Source organism: Poeciliopsis prolifica, unplaced genomic scaffold (assembly GCF_027474105.1).
Source record: "Poeciliopsis prolifica strain line A6 unplaced genomic scaffold, Auburn_PproV2 SCAFFOLD058, whole genome shotgun sequence".
NCBI lineage: Eukaryota > Metazoa > Chordata > Actinopteri > Cyprinodontiformes > Poeciliidae > Poeciliopsis > Poeciliopsis prolifica.
Genome location: NW_026562433.1, coordinates 889816 through 912611, shown reverse-complemented (window position 1 = coordinate 912611; position 22796 = coordinate 889816). Strand labels below are relative to the sequence as shown.

The 22796-nt window shown below is 37.3% G+C and overlaps 1 protein-coding gene across 1 annotated transcript in view; it reads left to right on the top strand.

Annotated features, from left to right (window-relative positions):
- The window catches only part of LOC129379520 (HAUS augmin-like complex subunit 3), a 46796-nt gene that overhangs the window by 5231 nt on the left and 18769 nt on the right, over positions 1-22796 (top strand). Inside the window, exons 2-19 of the mRNA XM_055060340.1 lie at positions 49-225; positions 510-594; positions 1370-1642; positions 1718-2361; positions 3933-4042; positions 5622-6392; positions 6975-7144; positions 7270-7382; positions 8141-8277; positions 9287-9355; positions 9432-9492; positions 9690-9754; positions 12547-12630; positions 12791-12886; positions 13210-13266; positions 13472-13528; positions 14968-15033; positions 22616-22673. Coding sequence (XP_054916315.1) covers positions 49-225; positions 510-594; positions 1370-1642; positions 1718-2361; positions 3933-4042; positions 5622-6392; positions 6975-7144; positions 7270-7382; positions 8141-8277; positions 9287-9355; positions 9432-9492; positions 9690-9754; positions 12547-12630; positions 12791-12886; positions 13210-13266; positions 13472-13528; positions 14968-15033; positions 22616-22673 — 3093 coding nt within the window. The remainder of the gene's footprint in view (positions 1-48; positions 226-509; positions 595-1369; positions 1643-1717; positions 2362-3932; positions 4043-5621; positions 6393-6974; positions 7145-7269; positions 7383-8140; positions 8278-9286; positions 9356-9431; positions 9493-9689; positions 9755-12546; positions 12631-12790; positions 12887-13209; positions 13267-13471; positions 13529-14967; positions 15034-22615; positions 22674-22796) is intronic.

Sequence of the window (22796 nt, the reverse complement as noted above, 5' to 3'; positions counted from 1 at the left end):
TCTGTGCAGCACTGAAATGTATTTCTTGTCCTTTTTGCCCTGTAAAAGCTAGAGCCAAAGACCAACAGGAAGAAGACACTGTTAGGGAGGAGATGGAGGAGCCGAGCAGCAGGTTGTACTGCGGTCCACTCTCCCAGGAGGCCCTGAAGATCCTGGCTGCTCTACGAGCCGAGAATCAGGATCAGTGCAGGTCCAATCTGCACTCCTCCAGCAGTCGCAGGCAAAGTCAGTTAGAGTAGAAATAAGCATTATGTTGGTGTGCAACATAACATTTTCTATCGAGTCCCTGCCGTAACTTTCTGTTTGATGTTTTAGCCTACTTATGATTACTAGTACTTTAAGCACTACTATTACTTAACAAGTCATTCCACTTGTACATTTTGTAGATGTTTGTGATGAAACAAGGCAACTGAATAATCGGTACAGAAATGCTTTTGCTTATTTTGACCAACATACAAGTCATAAACTGTTATGTGTTTGGATTTGCTTATGCTGTGTTTTTATGTTAGTGGAAAGGTGTAATTACATCCATGTGGAGTCATGGAGTCCAAGCAGCTGCAGTCAGTTGGAAAGTAAAGACAATTTCTCCTGTTGGTAAGTCAGATGAAATTGTGTCTCTTGACAGTTATGAACATAAATAAATATAGTTTATTAGTCTGCACCTCTCTAAAAAGATGGCCTTTGGGCAATCTGGCCATGGCTCAGCAGAGTAACATAAATTACTGCAGGCCATTAGATTACTGATTATCAACCATAAAATGCCTAGCTAGACCAAAGTTCAGCGATAACAGCTATCAACTCTTCATGTTCAATGTCAATAGAGCTCAAATATTGCAAAGTCATGATGGGTAGGATTTTTGTTTTTTTGCTGCGTCACAAACCTAGATTTTTTTTTACTTTATAGAACAATATGAAGTAGTTTTCCTGTGAAGTGGAAGGAAAGAAAAGATTTTCAAAATGTTTTGTGAGTAAAAAGAAGTAGTGTGGTATATTAGGTCCTGGTAAGTTTGCAGCTGTGCCTCTCTTTCCATTTTCAGATATAACAACCTGAGGCCTTCACAGAACACCTGCATTTATACTGATATTAAAATATCACCAGAGTCCAGCTCTGGACACCAGCAACTTAGTAACTGCTACTTTTTAGTTGCAACTCCTACTAAAAAGTAGCAACTGCTAAAAGTAGTTGCTACTTTTTAGCAACTACTCTAAAAAGTAGTTGCTGAGGTAATTGTTCTGGGTTCCAAGTTTCAATCCCTGTTCTGGGTTGCTAAATAAGTGTAAGTAAGTAACCTCTGGATACTCCTATTCTGGGTGATATTGCACAATGTTAGAATACCTACTAATATTATTCTGTGTTGCTGTGATCCAGGCCCATCTGTGACCATAATGCTACCAACGAGACACAGAGTAATCTGATTCCTGCCACGGTTCAGGCCTCTCTCCAGAAGAAAACTCCTCAGGCGTTCCCCGATCATCAGCGTTTCCAGACAGACTCCCACAAATTGTTCCCAGACCCCCCTGCTCACTTTCCCAGACAGGTGGTGTCATCCTCTCAGGAGACACCAACACGACACGACACATCTTCCTTTTCTCTCCAACTACCAAACTGTCTGTCTGATCAACAAACTTCCCCCTGCAACACGTAAGAAGCAGAGAACGCGAACCATACAGTTGCAATGCTCAAATTTCTATGCTAATTGTTGTTTTTCTCCCAAAGATCGCCAGCTTTCATGCTCCGTCAATTCAAAGACGTCGAAGCCCCTGATGAAACGCTTCCCTCGACAACAGAGCAGCCTGATTCTCATTCTGTAGCATGTCGCACACAATTACCTTTCTCTGATGAACGTAAAGAGACAGCGAACTCATCAAGTGCACATAATGAAGACGAAGCTATCTGGGATGTTGGTGCCAATGAGGCAGAGAGCCTTGAACTTTCAGGCAGGAGAGTAAAGTGGATAGAGAGTGTGTCTAACATCTCAGAAGAGGCTGCTGGTGGTGTAGATAAGCATCAGCAATCAGAGCTGAGCACAACTGAAAGTAAAAGGGGGCACTTGCCTCCTATTGACTTTGTAACAAAAGACGTGTGCCAGACAGTGGCTGATATAGCGGAGAGGAGACTCTCAGAGGGACCACTAGTTGAGTCTGAAGCCACTACATTTATCCTGGAGGACAACAGAGCTCACAACCTGGAACGGTTTGGCCTCGTAGCAGTGGCGGTGGAAAGCAGGACAGAAACAGACCATCAGGAAAACATTGAACACAAACTGATGAACTGCTTTGCTACTAAAGACTCAGATTTACACAGAATAAACACAGATGTACAGAAGTTAGAGGAAGTCAGATTTTTGCCTAAATCTGCAGGTGAGTTTTCTTGCGTTCTTATTTGCCATTTATTGTCTAATTTTCTGTTTCCAGTTTTCTCTATGTATCTAAATTTCTATAACGTCAATGCTTAATAGCGTTATCTTAACCAGAAAAGGCTATTAATCATCCATCATCCATTTATTCCTGAGTATTGAACAATTTCACATACACTGGTCACCACCAGGGGGTGCTACAGTCCTTCTGTAAATGCATGCTTTCATCAACAGATTAAAAATATGGTACATTACCATATAAATTCTACTGAGAATATGTTTGGTTCAATTAGTTACTGTTAGAATTAAGGATTTATATACCGGTACTATGGATGAAGTTTTGAACCTACTTTTTTGGAGGGAAAAGAATCTTAAAAATGCAATTTTGAGCTCCTACTCAATGGAATACAAATATTCTTTTATATGCCACAGTAGGAAAATTCATTTCATATTACTGCCTCATAGAAAATATGGCTAGTTTTACATTGGACTGTGAATAATGTAGTATATAGTCTGTGCAGTCTGGAAAAGTATTGAATTCTGTTTTGTATTGTACAAATTTGGATAAGTATGGAAAACAAAAAATGGAAAAATTTTGCTTCTTAGACACTATCAGCAAGACCATTGTTTAAAAGTTCATCCATCCAATTAATCTATCTGTGGTTTTTGCTTGCTCTGTGTTTAAAGGCTGACCTGGGAAAAGTAAAAGCTTTTATTTTGGTGCCAACAAAAGAAAATTCAAACATACTTTAAATTTGTTCAGATTCTCCTTATACAAAGAAACTTAAACATGTGTAGCTTTTAAACAACAAAAAAATTAAAAGTAAGTGCTTTTTTTCAGTTATTTGTTTTACAAGCAGAAGCAAATAGAAATGTAGTAAAAATTTATTGAACATTAAGAAGCACAGTGTTCATTTTGCTCTACGTTTCAAATTAACCAAGATGGCAGTAGATAGCACACTAAGGAGTGCTTTATCAATTTTTCTTATTCATCCTGTATTGTAGAGTAACCAAAAACACGATAATGAACAGGAGAAAACCCACACATGCGGCAGGAGAACATGCAAACTACACGCTGAAAACGCTCAAACTGGTACCATCTTATTTTAAGGCAACAGTGCTAACTTTAGAAATAATAATAAAGTTTGAGGGAGTTGTTGTTGTAGGGAAATACAAAAACATTTGAACTCAAACATCAGTGCAACTCCGCCATCTCCCATTCTGCTGAGTGGCAGCGATGCCATGTCAGTGCTGGGTAGACGTCTTTGACATAATGTTGTGCTCACTCAGTTTTCAGCTACATGAAGGAGCTTGAGTCTGAGATGCGCAGACAGTGCTGAATCAACGGACACACACAAACTCATATACAGATTCCCCGTCAGCAGCAAGCAGGTTGATATAATCCTGGCAGAGCTCCCTCTGTTGCACTGTGCTGACACATTCGGCTGCCTTTATGGCCTCGTACATTCTTCCTGAAAAACACGCTTACACAACAGAATAGATTTATTGATTCACGATGTAGAAGAAAAGTGATGATCTGATTTTTAAAAAACGCTGTCACTTGCCGTCTTCCAGAGGGCTCGGATGGTGAGCAATGCCTTGTACCAACGCTTTCCCTGGAGTTTGAGCCGCTTAGGTCAGAGTTCAGACCTCTCCATCGTCCTGATCATCCTGGCGATCTGCAGGTGAGTCTTAGTTGAACAAACAAATGCATATAATCAGAAATCTGAGACGATGCAAAATGAAATGGTTTTTTTTTTAATCGTGCTGAAATTTCTAGTGAAAACTTTTTCACAAAAAGTAGTTTATGTGGGACTTCCTCACTTTTTTCATAGAGACTTACTCAACCACTACCTCTGCCTCTTAATCCCTCTTTCTGGGGACACTTGTTACTGTTATTGCAGGCATCCAAAAACTCCTTAAATTTGAATTGCTGCTTTCAGCAGGGGATTAGGTCTCTGTGTCTTCACACACTGACAAATTAATCTGTCTTGCATGAAATTGGGAAGTAGAGGAAGTGTTTCAGCACACAGTCAACTGAAAGCTCTTTGCTAAGCTGTAAAGTTCACCAAAAGTTCTTAAAAAGCTGTCCCGACGTTATTGGTGCTGTTGTCCTTTGTGATAAGAACTACAAAGTGAACAAAAGGGTGGAGCTTATGGCTTTACAGATAAATCAGCGGGTCGAAGATGTGGGAGTGCGTGGAAAATATGAAAGGAGATTACAGAAAGAAGTGCAAGGCAATACTGTATTGCTGCGATCAGCAGAGGATGTTCTCTCTCCCTTCTCATTCACTCTCTCACAGGTCTGTTTGCCTAGCGCTTGGCTGCAGGCCATGGCCTGCCTACGGGCCACGGCCTGCCTTGGTTTTCTATCTATATCCTGTAGCACAGCACCCGAGGGAGGTTCATGACTTTGTCAGCAGGAAAACGGGCTGTGTTTACAAGGAAATCAGGAAGATTCTCCTGAGGGAGCTGATTCACAGGAATGCCTGTCCACTGAACACTTTGCTGACAACCGTGCAGAATTTTGCACCTTCATCCAGTTGCTCATTATACTCTATGAAAGTCATCACATCTCTTTGACATCTCTTAGAGAATTTATATGAACAGTTAATTGTGATTTATTATCAGGAAGCTCATGGAATTAACTTCTAACTATGGCAGTAATCTCAATATTGAATTATGTAATTTAATTAACAAAACAGGAAAAACAAACTTTTCCTGAAAAAATAAAAGAAATGTGGGAGCAGATGGGGTTTGGTGTTGTGTATGAAGGTGACACCGTGACCCTGTCTCAGCTTCAGGCAGACTTCTCAGACGAACAACATCTCTGCTGTCTGACTTCTAGTCTGGGAAGCAGTGCTGAGGGCTAGTCCCACATTCATTTTTTACCCTTTCTTAGTCAGTGGATGACACTGCATTTGATCTATTTCAGGATGAATGCAAATATGCATTTTTGTGATTATTTGTAAAACATTATTGAAAGGCATGGACAGTTTACTCCCATTTCACTGTAATGTGCTGTTTTTGTGCATCAAACATATTAACATTTGTGGCTGTGACTTAATAAAATGTGAACAGGTTCCAACACTTTTTATATTTTTGCAAAGTATTATATGTGCATCTCTAAAGTGTCTTTATTCATGTTATTCTTTGTGGATATTCTTTGTACAACATCATATGAGATCTTCATAAACAGTCCTTCTGATTTTAGGTTTTTGTGCTTTGCTTTCTTTTACCGTTTTCTGCTCATCTTTGGTGAAGACCGACAGAAAATCAGACGGGGTCCTGATCCCAGAACGGTCACAAAACTCCTTGCTCCAGGACTCGATCACAAATACAACACTTGACAAAGAACTATACACAAAACAACAGACTTCTGGGATTGACTCACATCATCCTCCCCTCACTCCATCCTTTCCCCAAAAAAGAAAATATGATGTTATCCACCATCAATGTGTAAATCTACCCCTGAAGAGCCACAAAAAAAGTCATCCTCCCAAGTGGGAACCGCCACGTTCCTCACCACGGACGGTGGTGGAAGGAGACATCAGCGAGGTGAAGAAAATCAGACTTCAACCATCCGTTTCTGGATGCCCAACATTATCAGAAGAACAGCAGTTTAAAATCCCCCTGAAGACAGATGTTAAAATCCCTACACAACCACATGCTCTGGAACAAACTCAGCCCATCAGTCAGAGTGAACTGGAAAAATCCTCCAATAAAATGGGAAAGATTGCTCCCAAACAGAAGCTCTTTGCCAAACTCTGCAAACACAGGTTGGCCAAATCGAGGATCGATCCAGCCATCGACGGTCTAAAAGGTTTTCATAACATAGTTACGACTAGTGAGCTACAAACTCACTCCAAAGCTGGCTTACACTCTACAAGCCTGACATTCGATGGCAGAATAAAGGATTCTGGGAGGCTGAACCCAGAGGAGAGAGTTCAGATGCTGAAGCAGGCTGGACAGGCTGAGGTGGTGGTGATAACAATGATGTTTCAGGATGGAGCAACCCAATTAGACCGTGAACAGGTGAGTGGACTCTAGTGGCCTGTACACTGAGATTGCAAGATAGGTCACTGGTCCTGAACATTAGCGTTACATATAATTGGTTTGAGTTCTTCGCTCTATTTAGGTAAATTCAACATGAGTCAATGTATTAAAGCAGCCAGGGTAACTGCTGTTAATACAGTCTAATTAAAGTGCATTTTTCTGCATTTTGGTAAATTTAATCACCACAGTTACGTGTTAACTTAAGGATTTTTTAAAAAACAAATGGATAAGGGAAATTCATAAATAAATAGGCAGTCAAATTTGATTTTCACTTGTAAATTCCAATTAAGGGAGAGGGACTGTTTGTTCATTTTTCCAACTCGAAAGTTAGTAAAATCCCCAGAAAGGTTGTTTTCTTCATCACTCAACCATCTAGAAGAAAAAAAAGTAAATCTGCCGGTACGACTGCTTTAAAATACCTCAAATAGAAAATCTTAGCATTTACTACTTGCTTTTAAATGTTAAACACCTAGTCTTACCGGTACAATAACTTAGTTTTAAGCCTTTTTGACACATGCCTGCTGTTCTGTTTAACATGTTCTTTTCTGATTCCTGACATAGAAGCTCGCTCCAGCAGTATGTGGCCTCCTTGTGCTGATGAAGAATGATCTTTGCAGTGCAACACCTTGTTGGTCACTGGGGTCGAATGACAGCCTCGTCTACTTGAAACTAGAGCACAACCCTCCATGGGCACAACAGCAACTTCAGCACACTCAGCAGCCTTTTACCAGGTCTGTCTGTCTGTATGAGAGAAACCTTTGTACGACAAAGAGCTTCACTGTAAATCTAGATTCATTTTACATCTTTCATAAACATGCTGAAGTCCTAAAAGTGTCTTTAAAATTGTGTGCCACAGAGATATGATACTATGTGTGCTGTCAAGGTCAAAACTGGTGGTTTGCTATAAAGCCAAGGATTTTCTTCGTACAGTTCTGCTGTTATACAAACAGGATCTAAGCTGGAAACAAGGTATAGCTCTTGAGACGACGCATCCTCACACTCTTCTCACACCAAAACTTGTGCGTTTATTTTCAGCTTCAGCTGCCTTCAAGAATCATTGTGCATCTTCACAACAATAGGCTTATTAAAGTTTGTGTTGTTTGGAAGAATTCTTAGAAAAAATTAACCTGAGCTTTTAAGTGACATATTTACTTCTGAACGTACCTTATAAGGAGCATATCTTGTACTTCTGCACGGAGATTTGAGCTGTAGGTGGATGACTAGTTGAAGTCAAAGTTTAAACAAATACAAGCAGCTGCTTACATTATAACAGACAGATGAAGTGACTATTTGTCTTTTGCTTTTCTTGGTTGTTTGATTTTGTTTTTTGTACACCACTGTTTTTCAAAAATTTCTCATTCATTTATAATCATTTTACTTAACAGATTTTTGTCCAAGCATACTTGTGATTGTGTGTAATTATACTTGTGTGTATAATTACACACAAGTAATTATACTTGTGTGTAATTACATTGAAAAAACATTGTTTTTTTCAATGTAAACTAAATGAAATCATATATTTAAACCAATATATATCATTGTGGCTGCATAATACATTTTGCTTTCTTTGAATGGAACAAACTCAGATTGTTTATGCGATAGTTCTCCAAACACACAGTCAACCTTTTCTAGGCGAGCTCTATTCAGTTAATTCTACCAGCCTCTTTTCATATTGGGCTATGCTGTGTGATGTTCCTTTCTTTGTGCTTTCTTATTACTGTCTGCAGTGGCAGGTTGTCAGATCCAAGATCCACAGGTTTCAGGGTGGCTGCTGGATCCCACTGATCCCTCCTCCTGCTTCAGAGACCTTCTTAATAAACATTGCAAAAAGCCACGTGCAACACCCTCCCTGAGTCCTGACAAGGTTAGCCAAATATCACTTAATTAGCTTCTGATGGTTGAAAATTACTGCACTGTACTTCTGGGACTGTCAGAGGCTTCTTGTTTGTGTTATGTTTCCATTCACAATCAGAACTTCTCACTAAAATGTATTGCACTTGTCTTAACGTGTAACATTTGGATCGAGATAAATCAAACTTTAGATTTATGAGGGATCTGAAGGTCAAAGTGACTTTACCTAACCTGAAAAACATACTGACTCTATTCTTAACAGTTAATTATGGATCATCTGGCTGGAAAAAAAGACAAAGATAAAAACTTAAATGTATCAGAGCATTGCAGATGTCCTAGAACAAGAAAAAATTCCTTTATAGAGGTACAACAAATGTAAAATATTAATGTTTTAGTAAGTTTATTGAACCCAGATTGTAGGATCTGAATTTTAAAGAACCTCATAAAACATTTAGGGAATGCTGGTATGTTTTGGGGATGTTTTGATGCATTTTCAGTTTCGGTTTAATTATCCCAGAGCTTGACTGAATTGGAGAGTTATTTAGGTAGCGACACACAGAAATAATGGCCTTTTTACCAAACTAATAAACAAGTAGGATGAAACTATATTAAAGCAGATAGAGAAAGCAAAAGTGGCCGTTTTTTCTGCCTTTGATTTAGAATTACTGTTTCTAATCCAATTAGTTTCTTTGTTTTTTTTTATGTTCTCACATTAACGTCAGCTAATAAGTGTATGCAACTTTACGATGTGCTTTTAAAAGTGTTTTTATGTATACTTAATGTGCAGAATGTGTTCCCCTTTTGCTCTGCTCTTTAGAGTAACACAACAGCCTAATTTTGGTCGGTTAATGAAATGTAGTTTTAAATGAGTGTTGTGTTAATTAAAGTGAGTGTTCCTTTCGATTTCCACGCCATTACTTGGTGTTTGGATGTAAATTCATAAAAACATCATAATATTGAGTAATACTGTTTCTCTTGTCAGCTATCTTACTCTATTCACCTGTCTGCTCCCTTTTGTTTAGGTTTCTCACATCATCTCAAGTCTCTATTGGCTCTTTGACCTTAATCTGGCCTTATGCTCTAAACTACAGGTTGGTTGTACACACGCCTTTAATTAACTATGTGTGAAATGACACTATTAACCTGCTTGGCTGATTGAATTTTCAGAGCCATGGCTTGTGGGAACTCTACTCAGAAATAGAGCTGAAAATGATCACTGTTCTTGCTGGTAAACACCATTGTTGGTTCCTGAAAAAGCAACAGAATCTTGATTGAAAATACATTTTTATGACTTTTTGTTTTAATCCCTATGTTAGTAAGATTTATATAAAATGACGAGACTATTATTACCAGTAGAAAGCCTTATTGTCTACTTATTACACTTATTTTCAAGTAATGAGTGTCAGAACATGTGTTGCATTTCAGTCATGGAAAGCCACTGCATCTATGTGGACAAAGGAGCACTTAAGAGAACTTCAGACCTGCTTGGGGTAAGATGGACTAAGTACTTGGAATTTTTTCATAGAAGATTTTAGCAGTATCCCACAACAACACTGGAACAGATCAGTGTGGTTAAATATTTTCCACTCAGTGGGAGCAATTTTAGGAAGTATACCTTTTTAAGCTATCGTCACACAAGCAAACAATATGTCAACAATTTTCCTCCAACACTATGAGAAAAAAAGCTTCGAATTTGAAATCAATTTAAGTGATATAACAGTTACAGTGACAGAGGATACCATTAAAGACTAAAGTTTAAAAAGTTAAACACTGCCACACACTTTAGAACAGTGGTTCTGAATTTGAAAGGGAGAGTGAAATAAATACTTGTCAGTCCAAGCGACGTTAAATATATTGTTATTGTTGACAAATTTACATGTCGAAGGTGATAAAGACATGTTGTGTGGCTCAAACTAGCTATAATTGCTACTTACGAGACAAAACAACGCGATTCTTCCTGAGTTTACTACGCCACCGAATGTTATGTCTGTAGGAAGCATCATAATGATGGATCTGTTTTAAAGAACAGTTGTGGTGGGTTATGCTTTATGTTTGTAAGATTTCCTATGTTTAGGAAATTTTGATGATTATTGCCCTTTAAATGTGTGTGTGTTTTTGCTGCGTCATTCTGGGTGAAGTTTTGGCTGCAGAAGCAAGGTGTGTGAGAGAGTAGGCTTCAAAGAAAGGTTAAACAGTGAGACATCTGGAGTGCGAAGTGGAAACATGTAAAATCTGAATAAGGAAAGAAATTAGTTTTGGGTTTCCTTCTTCTGTTGAAGGTGAACGTCTTCTGGGATTGCTTTTTTTCTCAGAATTAAAAATGAAGTCTGGAGACTATATGCAATTTTTCACAGTCTGACAAAGACACTGATTGATGCTGTAGATTCAGATCCCTGCAGTCTTTTTTGAGGCGCAGAATCAAACATGTGCCCTTAAACTCATTCACATCAGTTGGAAGCACCAGCAGGGGAATTGTTGTGGAGACAGTCTTGGTATCTTGACTACTAGGACTATAAATAGACCCGATGCTCCTGATTTTCTTTCTCTTTTAAGAGGCTATCTTGCATGAAAGAACATCGCGCACACACACACACACACTGGCGGAGACACTGATGTTCACAGCTGAGTGTTTGCTTGTCTCTTCGCAAAATTCAGTAACGGTGAATGCAGTCAGGTGTGTCCCCACACTGTCGTTTTGGGTTTTCTGTCTGAGCTGTCAGGTTCACCTGTCTGAACATCAAGTCTCTGTGCTGTCAGGGCGTGTCTCACAGACATGCTCCCCGGGTGTTTTGTTTTGCAAGACAGCAAAGAAAGAAAGACAGGTGTCACTGAACGAGCCCTTCACTGTTTGACTGGGCTCTTCAGATCACAGTAGAGATCTTTTTAATTTCTAGTTAATCAGGATCAAAAGGGAAAAATCTGCATTTTGACAAAACAAAAACCACTGATTCACAGTTGGAACACATATCTCCTCCGAGCCTGTACTGTCTAAAGGGCTAGCATCTAATATTGATGAGGCAGTCTGGAACCTGCTGCAGGCAACGAGGGAGACGGAGATAAAAAGTCCAGTTTTTGAAGTTTGGGTGGGTGTTTGCCAGCTAGCCTCATTTTGCCCTTTCATTGCTGGCCTCTGCATTTTTTTGTGTTTGCATTCTTTGTTTGCCATCCCCGGGGTTCTTACAGAGTCTGGAAAATTCTGGAAAAGTTTGGCATTAACTCTTAGGTTTTTCCATGTTTGAAAATATGTGGGAATATAAAAACTTTTAGAGGTTTAGACTTCATGCCACTTCCTGTTCTCTAAAAGATGGAACCATCCATCCTCTTATCTACTCTTCCATTCCTACCCGTCTCTTTTTCAGTTTTTGTTTCTTCAAATAGCATTTGATATGTCTGTAGAGCTTGCTGTTCATTCTTGTGCTTTGTCCTGATGATTTTCTCACTTTATATTAAAAATAGGTTCCAAAACGTTACGTTCCCTGACAGTTCCCCATTTTCTTTAACACTCACAAATCTTTGCATTGTTTCTCATGTGATAATCTTTTTTGTTTCTATACTTTTTCTGGTCCATTTTGTGCCTTTGAGGAGCTTAAGCAAAAAGCTGCTGTATGTAACCACCACACAATCTATGGAGGAATAATATTTAAACAACTTTAAACCCAGCTGCTTGAATTCATGTTGTATGAGTATGAATTATTTGACATTACTACATTCATTTTTCTGTTCTCTGCTTATATCTCTTCAATTTCCTCATTCATTTATCACCTTTATCTTTTTCTCCATACAGTGTCATTTCATTTCTCTTAACCCGCACTTTATTACAACAAAGTTGCTGCGTTGCCAAATTGATTATCACCTCAACCAATGCATCATCTTGACTTCTCTGTGTAGATTTTAGTTTCTGTAGTGCTGCTTTGTTTGTAAAGATATTTGACAGCTGTTTTGTGTCTTACATGCATTTTGTGCTTGACTGAAGTGTGTAGCAGTAAGAGGCTCAACTTATATAGATTTCAATGTTAAAAAAAGGTAGAAATGAGGAAAAGATGAGGTAAACTTTACCTTAGGGCTCAGTTCCAGGTCAAATGAAATTGCTCTCTTGTATGACTTGTATGACTTAAAAATGTGGCTTTATAGGTGAGCCTACATCAGAGAAAAATGTACAAACGCTTTAAAATGGCTTTATAGTCATGGAATGATGAAACAAACCTTTTCAGCTAAAACAAGATTATGCATTGATTTTTTTTTTGTGTTTTCTTTTCATTAAAAATTATTATGTTTCTGGCAGACTAAAATGAAACAGCTGGAGCAAGAGGCCCACAAAGCAGCTGGGGAAATGTTCTTGGTGACCAGCAGCGCTCAGCTACGAACAGTAAGTTAAAATTGGACTTCAGTTTGCAGAGAGCTTTGCAAACTGATTAATTAGCGTAAGGTCAAACAAAACATTGAAAGGGTAGATTTAAAATCTGCACAACTTTTCTGTGAGCTGTGTCTTGCATGTGTGTTTTTCTTTCAATATGCAATGTTTGAAGGTACTGTTTGAGAAGCTGCGCTTACAGGAGCGCTGCGAGAACAGGAAGCTTCCCAAGACCATCAACAAACAACAGCAGTCAACATCAGAGGCAGCGGTACAGGAAACACACAAACACACACATTGATGTCAGTTTAAACTGCATGTCTTTACGAATTCATAAAACCTCAGGCTAGTTTATTATTCCAATATGAATACATATTTTCATGCACATGAATCATAAAGAGCAAAGATAGCGAACATTTGAATATAAATTATTTGAGCATAAAGTTCTTTATAAAATATCTCCTATAGTTACAGTACTTCAATACATAGAATTAAAGGAAAAAAAAGTGATACATAAAGTGAGAAAGTACAAGGAATAATGCAGATTCACAACAAAAACTACTTTGAAGTTCAATAAGTATGATTTTGTTGCAGTTGCTGCAGCTCCAGGACCTTCATCCTCTGCCAAAAATCATCCTGGAGTACCGACAGGTCGGCTATGTTAATAAAGTTTACAGTAGTGCCCATTCTTTTCAAATTTTGAGTTAGTAGGATTGTTATTTTATCTAACTCAACTCTATAAGCGGACCAACTTAACCCAATCTAATTTCTTAAACAAAGTGAATGCATAAACTCTGCAGCAGTGGAGCATTTTTGTTTTGGTTGTTCTAACAGGTTCATATATTGTTTCTTCCAGGTCCACAAGATGAAATCCACGTTTGTTGATGGGATTTTGTCATGCATGAAGAGCAAGGTGAGGCAACCACTGGTTTCATGTGGCAAAACTGTTCAATGTCACACCATCTACGGCTGTGCAATACATTTGCAAAGTTATTTGCGCACCTTTATGCAAAAAAACATCACTTGAAAAATCTTTCCTAACTTTTAAAGAATTAGGCCTCCATAATTATAATGATGTGGTAACTCTAATGCTGTAGACTCATATCATAGTATTTATCTCTATGTCAGCTTTATCTGCAGGACTTTATAAGCAAAGTTTCCCTACAGGGCTGCATGACAAGATGCACTAAAAGCCAAAAGCAGTAAAAATGAGCTCATCAGAACAATAAAATAAAACAGTGAAGGTAATACAAACACAATTAAAACTAACACAGCACAGTGGTAAATTCTTTCTGCAAAATGTAATAAAATAGAGTGATAAAATTAGGATATAATGCTCTGTTGGAGTCTGAAGCTAAGGGACAGCTTTTTTATGGATTGCTAAATTCCTGCATAATTTAGAAGCAGCAACCCGAGAAGGAGCAGCGACCTCTGCTTTTCTGTTTGGACCGAGAGACTTATAAAAGCAGTCTGTTGTTTCACCTCAATGTCCCGATCAAGCTTTGATTTTTGTTTTTTAGTAAAACAATAAAACAATTTCAAACTCCTCCTGAAACAAACTGGAACGAACTCTATCACTGACAATTTGTAATAGCAAAGCAATGAAACACCCTGTCTGAGATAGTTCCCCAAAGCTGTCACACTCTTTTCATGCCAGCATTGTATTAATTAGTCAGGAAAGTTCTTCATCTGACTGTCTCTTCAAATAGGCCTCAGTCAAACCTCACATACGGGAGCAACAGCTTTTGTTTGTCAAATCTGTTGTCGAACCTGCAAAGGCTGTCTGTTTGGCTGATGGTGAAAGTGATTCATTTGGTGGTCTTTTAGCCAGAGCAGGCAGCAATCCCAGACAGAAAAAAAAAACATAATGAGATGCATACAAATCCCTTCCTTTACATGTGTGGCATTATGCAGTGGCAAACCTAATCTGGAATTAGAAAGAATTTAAAGTGGAAACAAACAAAACGACTCTAAATAACAAAATTTAAATCCTGATGTGTCTTTTGATGAGGCATCTTGTCCAAACATTCCTTTTTGTTTTGTTTCTTCAATTTATGTTGCAGTTAAATGTTTAAATTACATCACTTAACGGCAGACTTGATCATTGTTATGCTAGAAGTTCTGTTTCTTCGTGTAGTTGGAGCTACAATTTAACAAAATGTTCAAACTGGGCAAGGTTGATGGCCAAAAACACACTAATCCACAAGCTGATGGTGGCTTCAGCTGTTCTTCTCAGTTGGAACTGGAAAGCGATAAGCTACATGGAACAGTTCTGGATAAAATGTCCTCCTGTTTGATTTGATTAGTATCACCTTAACTTTGCGTATGTTTGTGTCCATTTCAATACATCAGAACTACATTTCTTCTACGTGGCACCAGACGAGTGCTGTGACTGGGAGAATATCAGCCAAACACCCTGTAAGTACAACCAACATGGTTGATTCGTCTCTGTCTTCATGTGTTGTCGTCCGACTCAGTGGAGCTTTCCATGGTGCTGAACTTCAGCCAGCAGTACTCTTTTCAACTTGCATTGTAGTTGTAAGATCCTGCAGAGTATACAAACAAATATCTTAAAGTTAAGATATTAAAATATTTAAATATATGTAGCAATTAGAATAATATGAAGGCTCAATAAAACTTTGAAGAATTTAAATCATGTGAAGTTTACTTGAAGTCTTTGTTTTTTATGACAGAAGAAAATCATTAGTGTGGAACAATTATGTAAATGAAGCAGGGAACATTTTAATAACGTTTCAGAGTTTGTTTCTGAACGTCTATTTTTGTTTTTTAATTGAATAACTAGTTCAAAATATGGTGACAGAACATATGTTTTTGCTTTTATACGAAATAATAAACCGAGGGTTTCAGTGAGCTGTGTTTATGAGCCAGACAAGAAGAGAAAGTTTTAAAATCCTAAATGTGCCTGTGTTTTTCAGAAAGGGAATAACAGTGTTGCATTAAAATGCTTTATATGGAGTCAGGAAAACAGTGCTGTTGAAAAATTCATTATTATTCCTTGAGCTGATAGAAACTTGTACATATTTCAAAAAAGTGATAGTTTTAAATAGTTTGAAAAATATTTCCAGCATTGGTGACTTTTCCTTTACCTTGCCTACTCCCTCAACCTTCCTAAATTATTTTAGAAACTTGCATACAGAGCCTCCAGAAATGTTAATAATATGTGAAAAGATGTCCAGAAAGCCTGAAAATGCATTTGTCTTTGATTGCAGTACCAAACTCTCACAGAACATTTTCACATTTTTGCATAAAATCTTTTTCTGTATTTACTCACAGCGGAAAAATGTCTATTTACTATAACATCTGTGACTTTTTTGACAATTTAACAATTAAACTATTTAAATTAAAAAGTTTAAGATTATCAGAGTATCTGGGAAATTTTTATTAACTCATGACTTTTTATTTTCATCTACCATAAAAGATCAATTAATTTCAAGGCTATTTAAACATCTTTGCAATTTCTGCCAGTTTCAAACATCTTTCAGTAATTGGCACAAAACCCCTCAGACCAGCACCAAAATAAAGTGGCTTATATTCCTTTAAACCAGCCTTTCAAATCTGCACAAAAACACAAATAGAGCTAAATACTCAGAAAATAGTGCTTTGTAAGAAATTGAAAAAGAACGAAAAAAAAGTCAAAGTTCAAGAAGAACTTTGAGAAATCTCCAAACAGCCTAGAGGAGAATCACTTTAAAAATATTACAAGGAAAGTCCAGCGTCTGAGGCACAAAATACTAAGAAATGTAGGCGCTCGATATTTTATCACAGTCCCGAATATCAAGAGACGACTCAGACACATGCCCTACATCTTTTCTACTTTCACCATAAAGCCTGACCACTCCTTCCTGATATGTGACGATCGATAGCTCATTTCTACATTCCCCCCGTGTCAGGGTCAATTAGTTCCTTCACTTTGTATTTCAACTCTCATCTGAATGAAATACACATCTATTTCTGCGTGAAGCTATTGGACTTGTCCAGTCTCCCTTTGCGATTCGTGAGCCAAGGAGGTGTAGAGGGAATTGATTGTGTTGCTAGTAAATGATTGATGTGACTGCTGGTGTGCTGTGGTGTAACCACTCTGATTCAGCTCCTCAAACGCAAATGTAGAAATTGATTGATCATCACATTAAGGTTGTTTGCTTAAATGCTTGCATGCAGTAATTTATGTGTACCTGTGTTGATATGAGCAAGTTGGTTTTGATCATGGGCCATGAGGGTTGGGATTTGTTTTCTAATTGATTTTATAATAAAATAGAACTAGTTTTTGTTTTTATTTTAAGTTCAGAGCCTCTGGTGGTTGTGATGTTTAAGCACATATAATTTTTGCTTCTGTTTTTAAATTACTTCGAATACTATGTGGCTCTACCACAATTGTGAGTAAACGTAAAGCCTTGTATGTACAGTTCAATAAAGCACAAAGCAGTAGAAAGCACTACTTATTGTTTTTAGTTTTTATTTGGAAGACAGAAAAAAATCTCTTAATTTAAGGGTTAAACTAAAAATAGAGAGGATGTGCAGCCAGCCCCCACTCACAGATGCAGTTCAGATGCTAATATGAAAATGAGGAGAGTTGAAGTGGGATGTGACTTTCATCTGTTATGAGCAAAGTCGAGGTAATCCCAGTCTGCAGAAAAAGCAGAGGAGACATAAAAGCAGCACTGTGAGAAATCTGTTGTGCAGAAGTAGGTCTTTGCAGAGCTAGCTCATGTTTTGATCTAAAAAATTGAAAATGCCATGCAGTCTGTGTGATCCCCAGTGGTGGTAATATCTGCTGGTGCTATGCACTTCTTTTTCATTTCCTTTGACATGTTAATCTCGCCTGCTACTTTGGTGATTCAGTATATGTTTCTTTCACAGTTATAAACTTTGCCTATCTCTTCTATGATTATTTGTATAACTTTCTGTGGAGTTTTTTTGCCCTTTCCTTCTCCTATTCATTCTTTGAATCTGAAGAAGACAAACATGATGCCTAATTAGATTGAACTTCTTCCTTCTACTAATTTTCTGTCACAAACTCAACAATACTCTCGCCCCCGAGTCGTTTAAGTAGAAATCCTTTTTCATTTGATTAGTTTTTTTGTTCTTTGACAGATTTGCACAATTTGACACCTACCTAAGTCTTAAGTTCTTTCTCTCCTTTTTTTTAAATTTATTTTTTACTAAAACAGTGAAACAGTTTTTGACTTGCTGCTCTGTTTCATATCTGAATGTTGGAGCATTATTGGTGCTATAGGGTGAACAAGTGGAGATCCTTGAAAGATTGATGGACACTGTATAAGAAACAGAACTTTCTTTACCTTTCCTGTGTGAGGCCAGTTAAGATTACCATATTATTATTTTATTGGGGCCACGAAGTGAACATCTTATTTTTACTTTTTGCAAAATTTACCAATTGTAAATGTCTTGTTTCTAAGCAGATACGCAGTATTTCAAAAGAGCTAATGTTTTATAAAAATAATATTATTTGTTATTAATATGTGTTAATGACCAAATTAATAAGAATTAATTTGGTTTTTAATTGTATAATTAATTGTATAATCTGATTTTAACTTTTGTGTTGAATGTCTGTCAACAAGCATTTTCACTTTTTTGCCAAATTCACCTAATGCACAATTCTTGTTAAATTAGTATTAGATAAGTGGTATTTCAAAAGAGCAAAATAAATCTTATATATATATTTTTTTAGCAATAACAAGGTTTGTTGTTGTTAGCTGTTGCTAAGAGATAAGTGCATTTTCTGGTAGTGGATTAGCTGTAGCCTTTTTCCTCAAATAAGCTTTTTAGCTATTTTTATTATTTATTAGCCATGTTTAGCACACTGAATGGAGAAAGTTAAGGTAACACAACATGCTAGTAACGCTTCCACATGCCACTGGCATCATTTTGGCTAACATTTGCATTTTGGCTAATTTTAGGTTATACACTAATTTTAACATACCGAATAGAATCGGTCCATGTTACTCAAATGCTTGTGACTATCCACGTGCTATTGATGACATCGTAGCTTACGTTAGCATTGATGCAAATGTTTAGCGTCAGAACGTTGGGTTCTAACTGACGGGCACACTTTGGAAGGCCCCGTTAAATTTATTCAGAAATTTTCTCCTATTAAAATATTAGTGAGGAATCTGAAAACTGTACCCAAATATGAACCAGATTTGTTCACAAATGTTTTTCTTGAAATGTTTGCTTTCATTTTTTTCTTCTGATTTTCGTATAACATCACATAAGTTTACATTTTTTCCCTCCCTAAAACACGGACTGAACCCACAAGCTTCCTTTTAATGAACCGCTCATTTTGACTACAGCGCCTAAAGACCAGAAGTCTTTCTGTGGGCTGAGCAGATGGATTTTAGTGGGTGCGGTGTGTGTTGGTGTTGCTAATTCTTGCATGCATACTTGTGTGGGTATGCAAACAAGTATGTACCTAAAAAAAAAATGCTTTGGAGCTTATGGCTGCAGCGTGGCGAAATGCTAAATATTTCGTCGAGTATGAATATTTTAACATGCATTCAAAATAAAGTTGTGAATGAGCAAAAACAAAACTCGTCTTTTTGAGCAAATTGTTTTGAATAATAAACTAGATCAACTTTGGAGAAATCTTGAGCAAAATCCACATTGAACAGAGAAAAAACAAGCACTTTGTGATTCAGTTGAGCATCTCATTAAGGCTAATTTGCACACTCATTAGCACAGAAACAATATCACCTGTTGTTTCTTTATTTGCCTTCTACCTGCAAATGATTCCAATTACCCCAAGCTGCCATGAGTATTCCAGCCAGAACTGATTCAAAATCGCTATTCTTCACTTTGTCAGCGCAAGCAGATGGTTTGAAATGATGCATCATTAGACTGGCTTTTTGGGGAAGCCAGTCACTGAGTCATTAGACCATTGAGCTGTTATTAGGGGAAAAGAGGGAACAACATATGCAAAATCATTGGTTGTGAAAACCTCCCCTTTGCCTCACTGTGGTTATGGCTGCTTTCTCACATGTTCATTCTGTCTCAAACTGCATCCTCCTGCTTTGTTTTCTGTTAAAAACTAAATCTTAATCTCAATTTAACAAAATACACAAGTTAAAATACCAATAAGACATTTACATTTGGTTGGCCTGAAAAATGCTTTTCCAGCCATAGTGCTACTAAACAACAAGTTAGCATGTAGATAGTCTCAAATAGTTGCTATGGAGATTTGATGACCCCAAGACGCCCTTTCCTTCAGGTCTCTAGAGGCCAGTGGGCTTTGTAGATATTTTTTTACCTTCTCTACCATCCTGTTTACTCTGCATAGTAACTAGATAAATCCAGGTCCTTAAACAGCTTAGAGGACAAAACGCTGTGAGCCTTTGTCTATTTACCCCAGGAAAACAGAAAGTTGTGGATTGCTAATTAGATTACTTAATAGCATAAAGTCTAAATTAGAAGCAATGCTTTAGCTCAAATTATTTTAAATACTTTATTAAGAGTACTCAGAATGTTTTTTCCTCTGGTGAGTTTGTAAAAAAAACCAAATAAGCATTTCCTTATGTAGCTTTTTTTTCCTGTTCTCAATAAATGTACTCAATCTAAAGGTTTTTCTCAATTTTCCCCTTTGTGAGTGTGCTGCTTCTTTAGAGGAAGAATTTGTGGGAAGACTTTTTCACACATCTTTACCAGAGGTGCCAGTAAATTAGTCCATGTCTCTATATATAGTTCTAAACAGTGTTGATGTCTGTGACCTTGGACATTCCTGCACTGACTGGATTGGTTTGTCCATAAATAATCTTATATTCTTATGAATATAAGATTATATTCATGAACAAATCATATATATAAGTGTGTGAAAGATTTTGATTTCACCAGCAGTTTAATACAAGCTTGTGTCTGCTGAGCAAACTTACCTTTTATGTTCATTTTAAATGTCTTTTCTCTACATATACTGTAGTCTCCATTTGGATTGTCTTTCATTTCTTTTTTCTACTTTATTTGAACTTTCAATCTCAATGTATTTTTGTTTGTGTTTGCATCTTTACTGTTTGATATTCAGATCGTACTTTGCATTTGAGACCGTAAGATGCGTAACGAACCCAAACTCGCATCATCTTGCCTTGTCATAATCAAACGAGTTCAGCCAAACGTAGAAGCTTTTATCTTGGGGAACTGAATGTCTGAGTTGACTGCCTTGCAGGTAATTCACTCTGGTCTGCGTCTTGGATGTAGTGTGAGTATATTCCCATTGATTTACGTTCATGTCGCTGTGCAGCACAAGTGGAGAAGTTATTTCTTACACACTGGATCACTTGTGACCTCACAGGACTGAAAATCCATACAGCCCAATGCTCACAAACCTCGAGTCCCTTTCAACAGAACCTGAATGTGTGTGAGTGTGTTTATTTCTTTTGTGCTTCACAGCAGTATTTGATGCCCAGTCTTTCCATATCCTACTTCTCTGTCGTCTTTATTGGCACGCACTCTTACTGCCCCGTCTAGTAAATAATGAATAGGTAGTGGAAACAAGGACATGTTTCTTCTTCTGGATCTCACACATTTTCGAGGCATTTGCTCCCACTATATATTCAAACTGAAGAGGTGGATTTACACCATGAAGAGAAACACAGTTTTGCTTTTACCAATGTGGTCTTTTTTTCTTTTTCAGGTTTCCTAATCTATATTAATCTTTCATGAGTCTGCTCGATGTGTTCACATAGGTTTAGATGTCCTTCTCATCTTTGAAAGTGACCCTAAGCATCCTTACATCCCTTTTTATCCTCATTCTCTTGCTCTTTGTGTGTGTTTGCGGTTATTTGAAAGGGTGGATGAAATGGGATTAACAGGGATTGAAATGAAAGTGCTGAGTTTGAACTAGTTCTTTTTCTGCAGTGCATCAAACTGGGGATATGCTTGAACATTTATGTGCAACAGAAGCTTTATCATTTTAGTTCTTTATCCTTTTGTTTAGAAGGTTGAATGTTTTAACTAGAATTCAGATTGCTTGTTGGGTCCAGGTACATTTACTGAAATAGCTTTATATAATTATTGTACCCTTTTTCTCTATTGGTTGTTCTAATCCCCATTTAAGCTGGTGTACTCTGAAATTTGTCCGAGTGTGAGAGCTGATCAACCTTTGAGTGACCTCCTGCGTATAAATGGAGTTGCATTACCTCTTGACTGTACAGAAGTATATGAGTAGATTGGATTAGATTGTTGTAAATGATTTTTTATCAAAGTATGTAGAAAAAAAATACACGAATCAAAGTTTGTGGCATTTAATTAATATTGTAAAATTGTCTAAATAGACTTCAAATCTGAGTTCACGCCAGGGCTTTTCAAAATGTGGGGTGTGTCAGAATAAACCAGAAAAACATTTAACAACATTGGGCATTTAACCAACTTCACAAAGTTTCTTTACCAGAGACAAAATGGGTAAATTGTAAAACCTAAAGCTAAGGTGAGTAAGAAGACTGAGTCTGGGCCAAACAAAATGTAAAGGAAGAAGGAAGTACGATGATTATTATTTAATGTTGGGATTTTAATAGGTTGGATCTGAAGATGCTACACTGCCAGTGTTGTCTGCAAACGGTAGTTAATACTTTTAACACCTGATATCAGGAGGTGCATATTTATTTGCCAACTTCTTTCCTTCAGGTAAAATGATTCAAATAAAAGATTTAACTCACTCTAAAATAATAAATTTAGCAAGTAGAAATATTTTTGGCAATCTTAACTGCTTTTAAACAGGAAAAGTTTATTCTGATTGGATGTCAGATGGTTGGTAAAATGACATAACACCCGCCTTTATTCACACTTGATCCTTCTAATATATTTCATTGTTTCCTTACTATGTCAATAGAGCTTAATGAGGATGTCTGCAATTCTATTAATTCTCATGTAGAGCCAGATTAGTTTCAACTGCAGAATAAGGTATCTTAATAAAAATGTGCTCAGACGTGGAGCTGTCACCTCTTTTTGACTGATAAAGTGTTTTTCTCCTCTTAACTAGAACTTCCAAGCTTTGCCAAGGCAACCGCTTCAAATCAGCCAGAACCAGTACATTCAAGGTAACGCACTGTCATTCCTATTCACACACACAGAGGAACATCCCGAGCACACATTTCAGAGGATGAGGGTGTGATGTTAAGAATTAGAATGAGGAATAACTTAATTTAGCTCATTAATTCAAT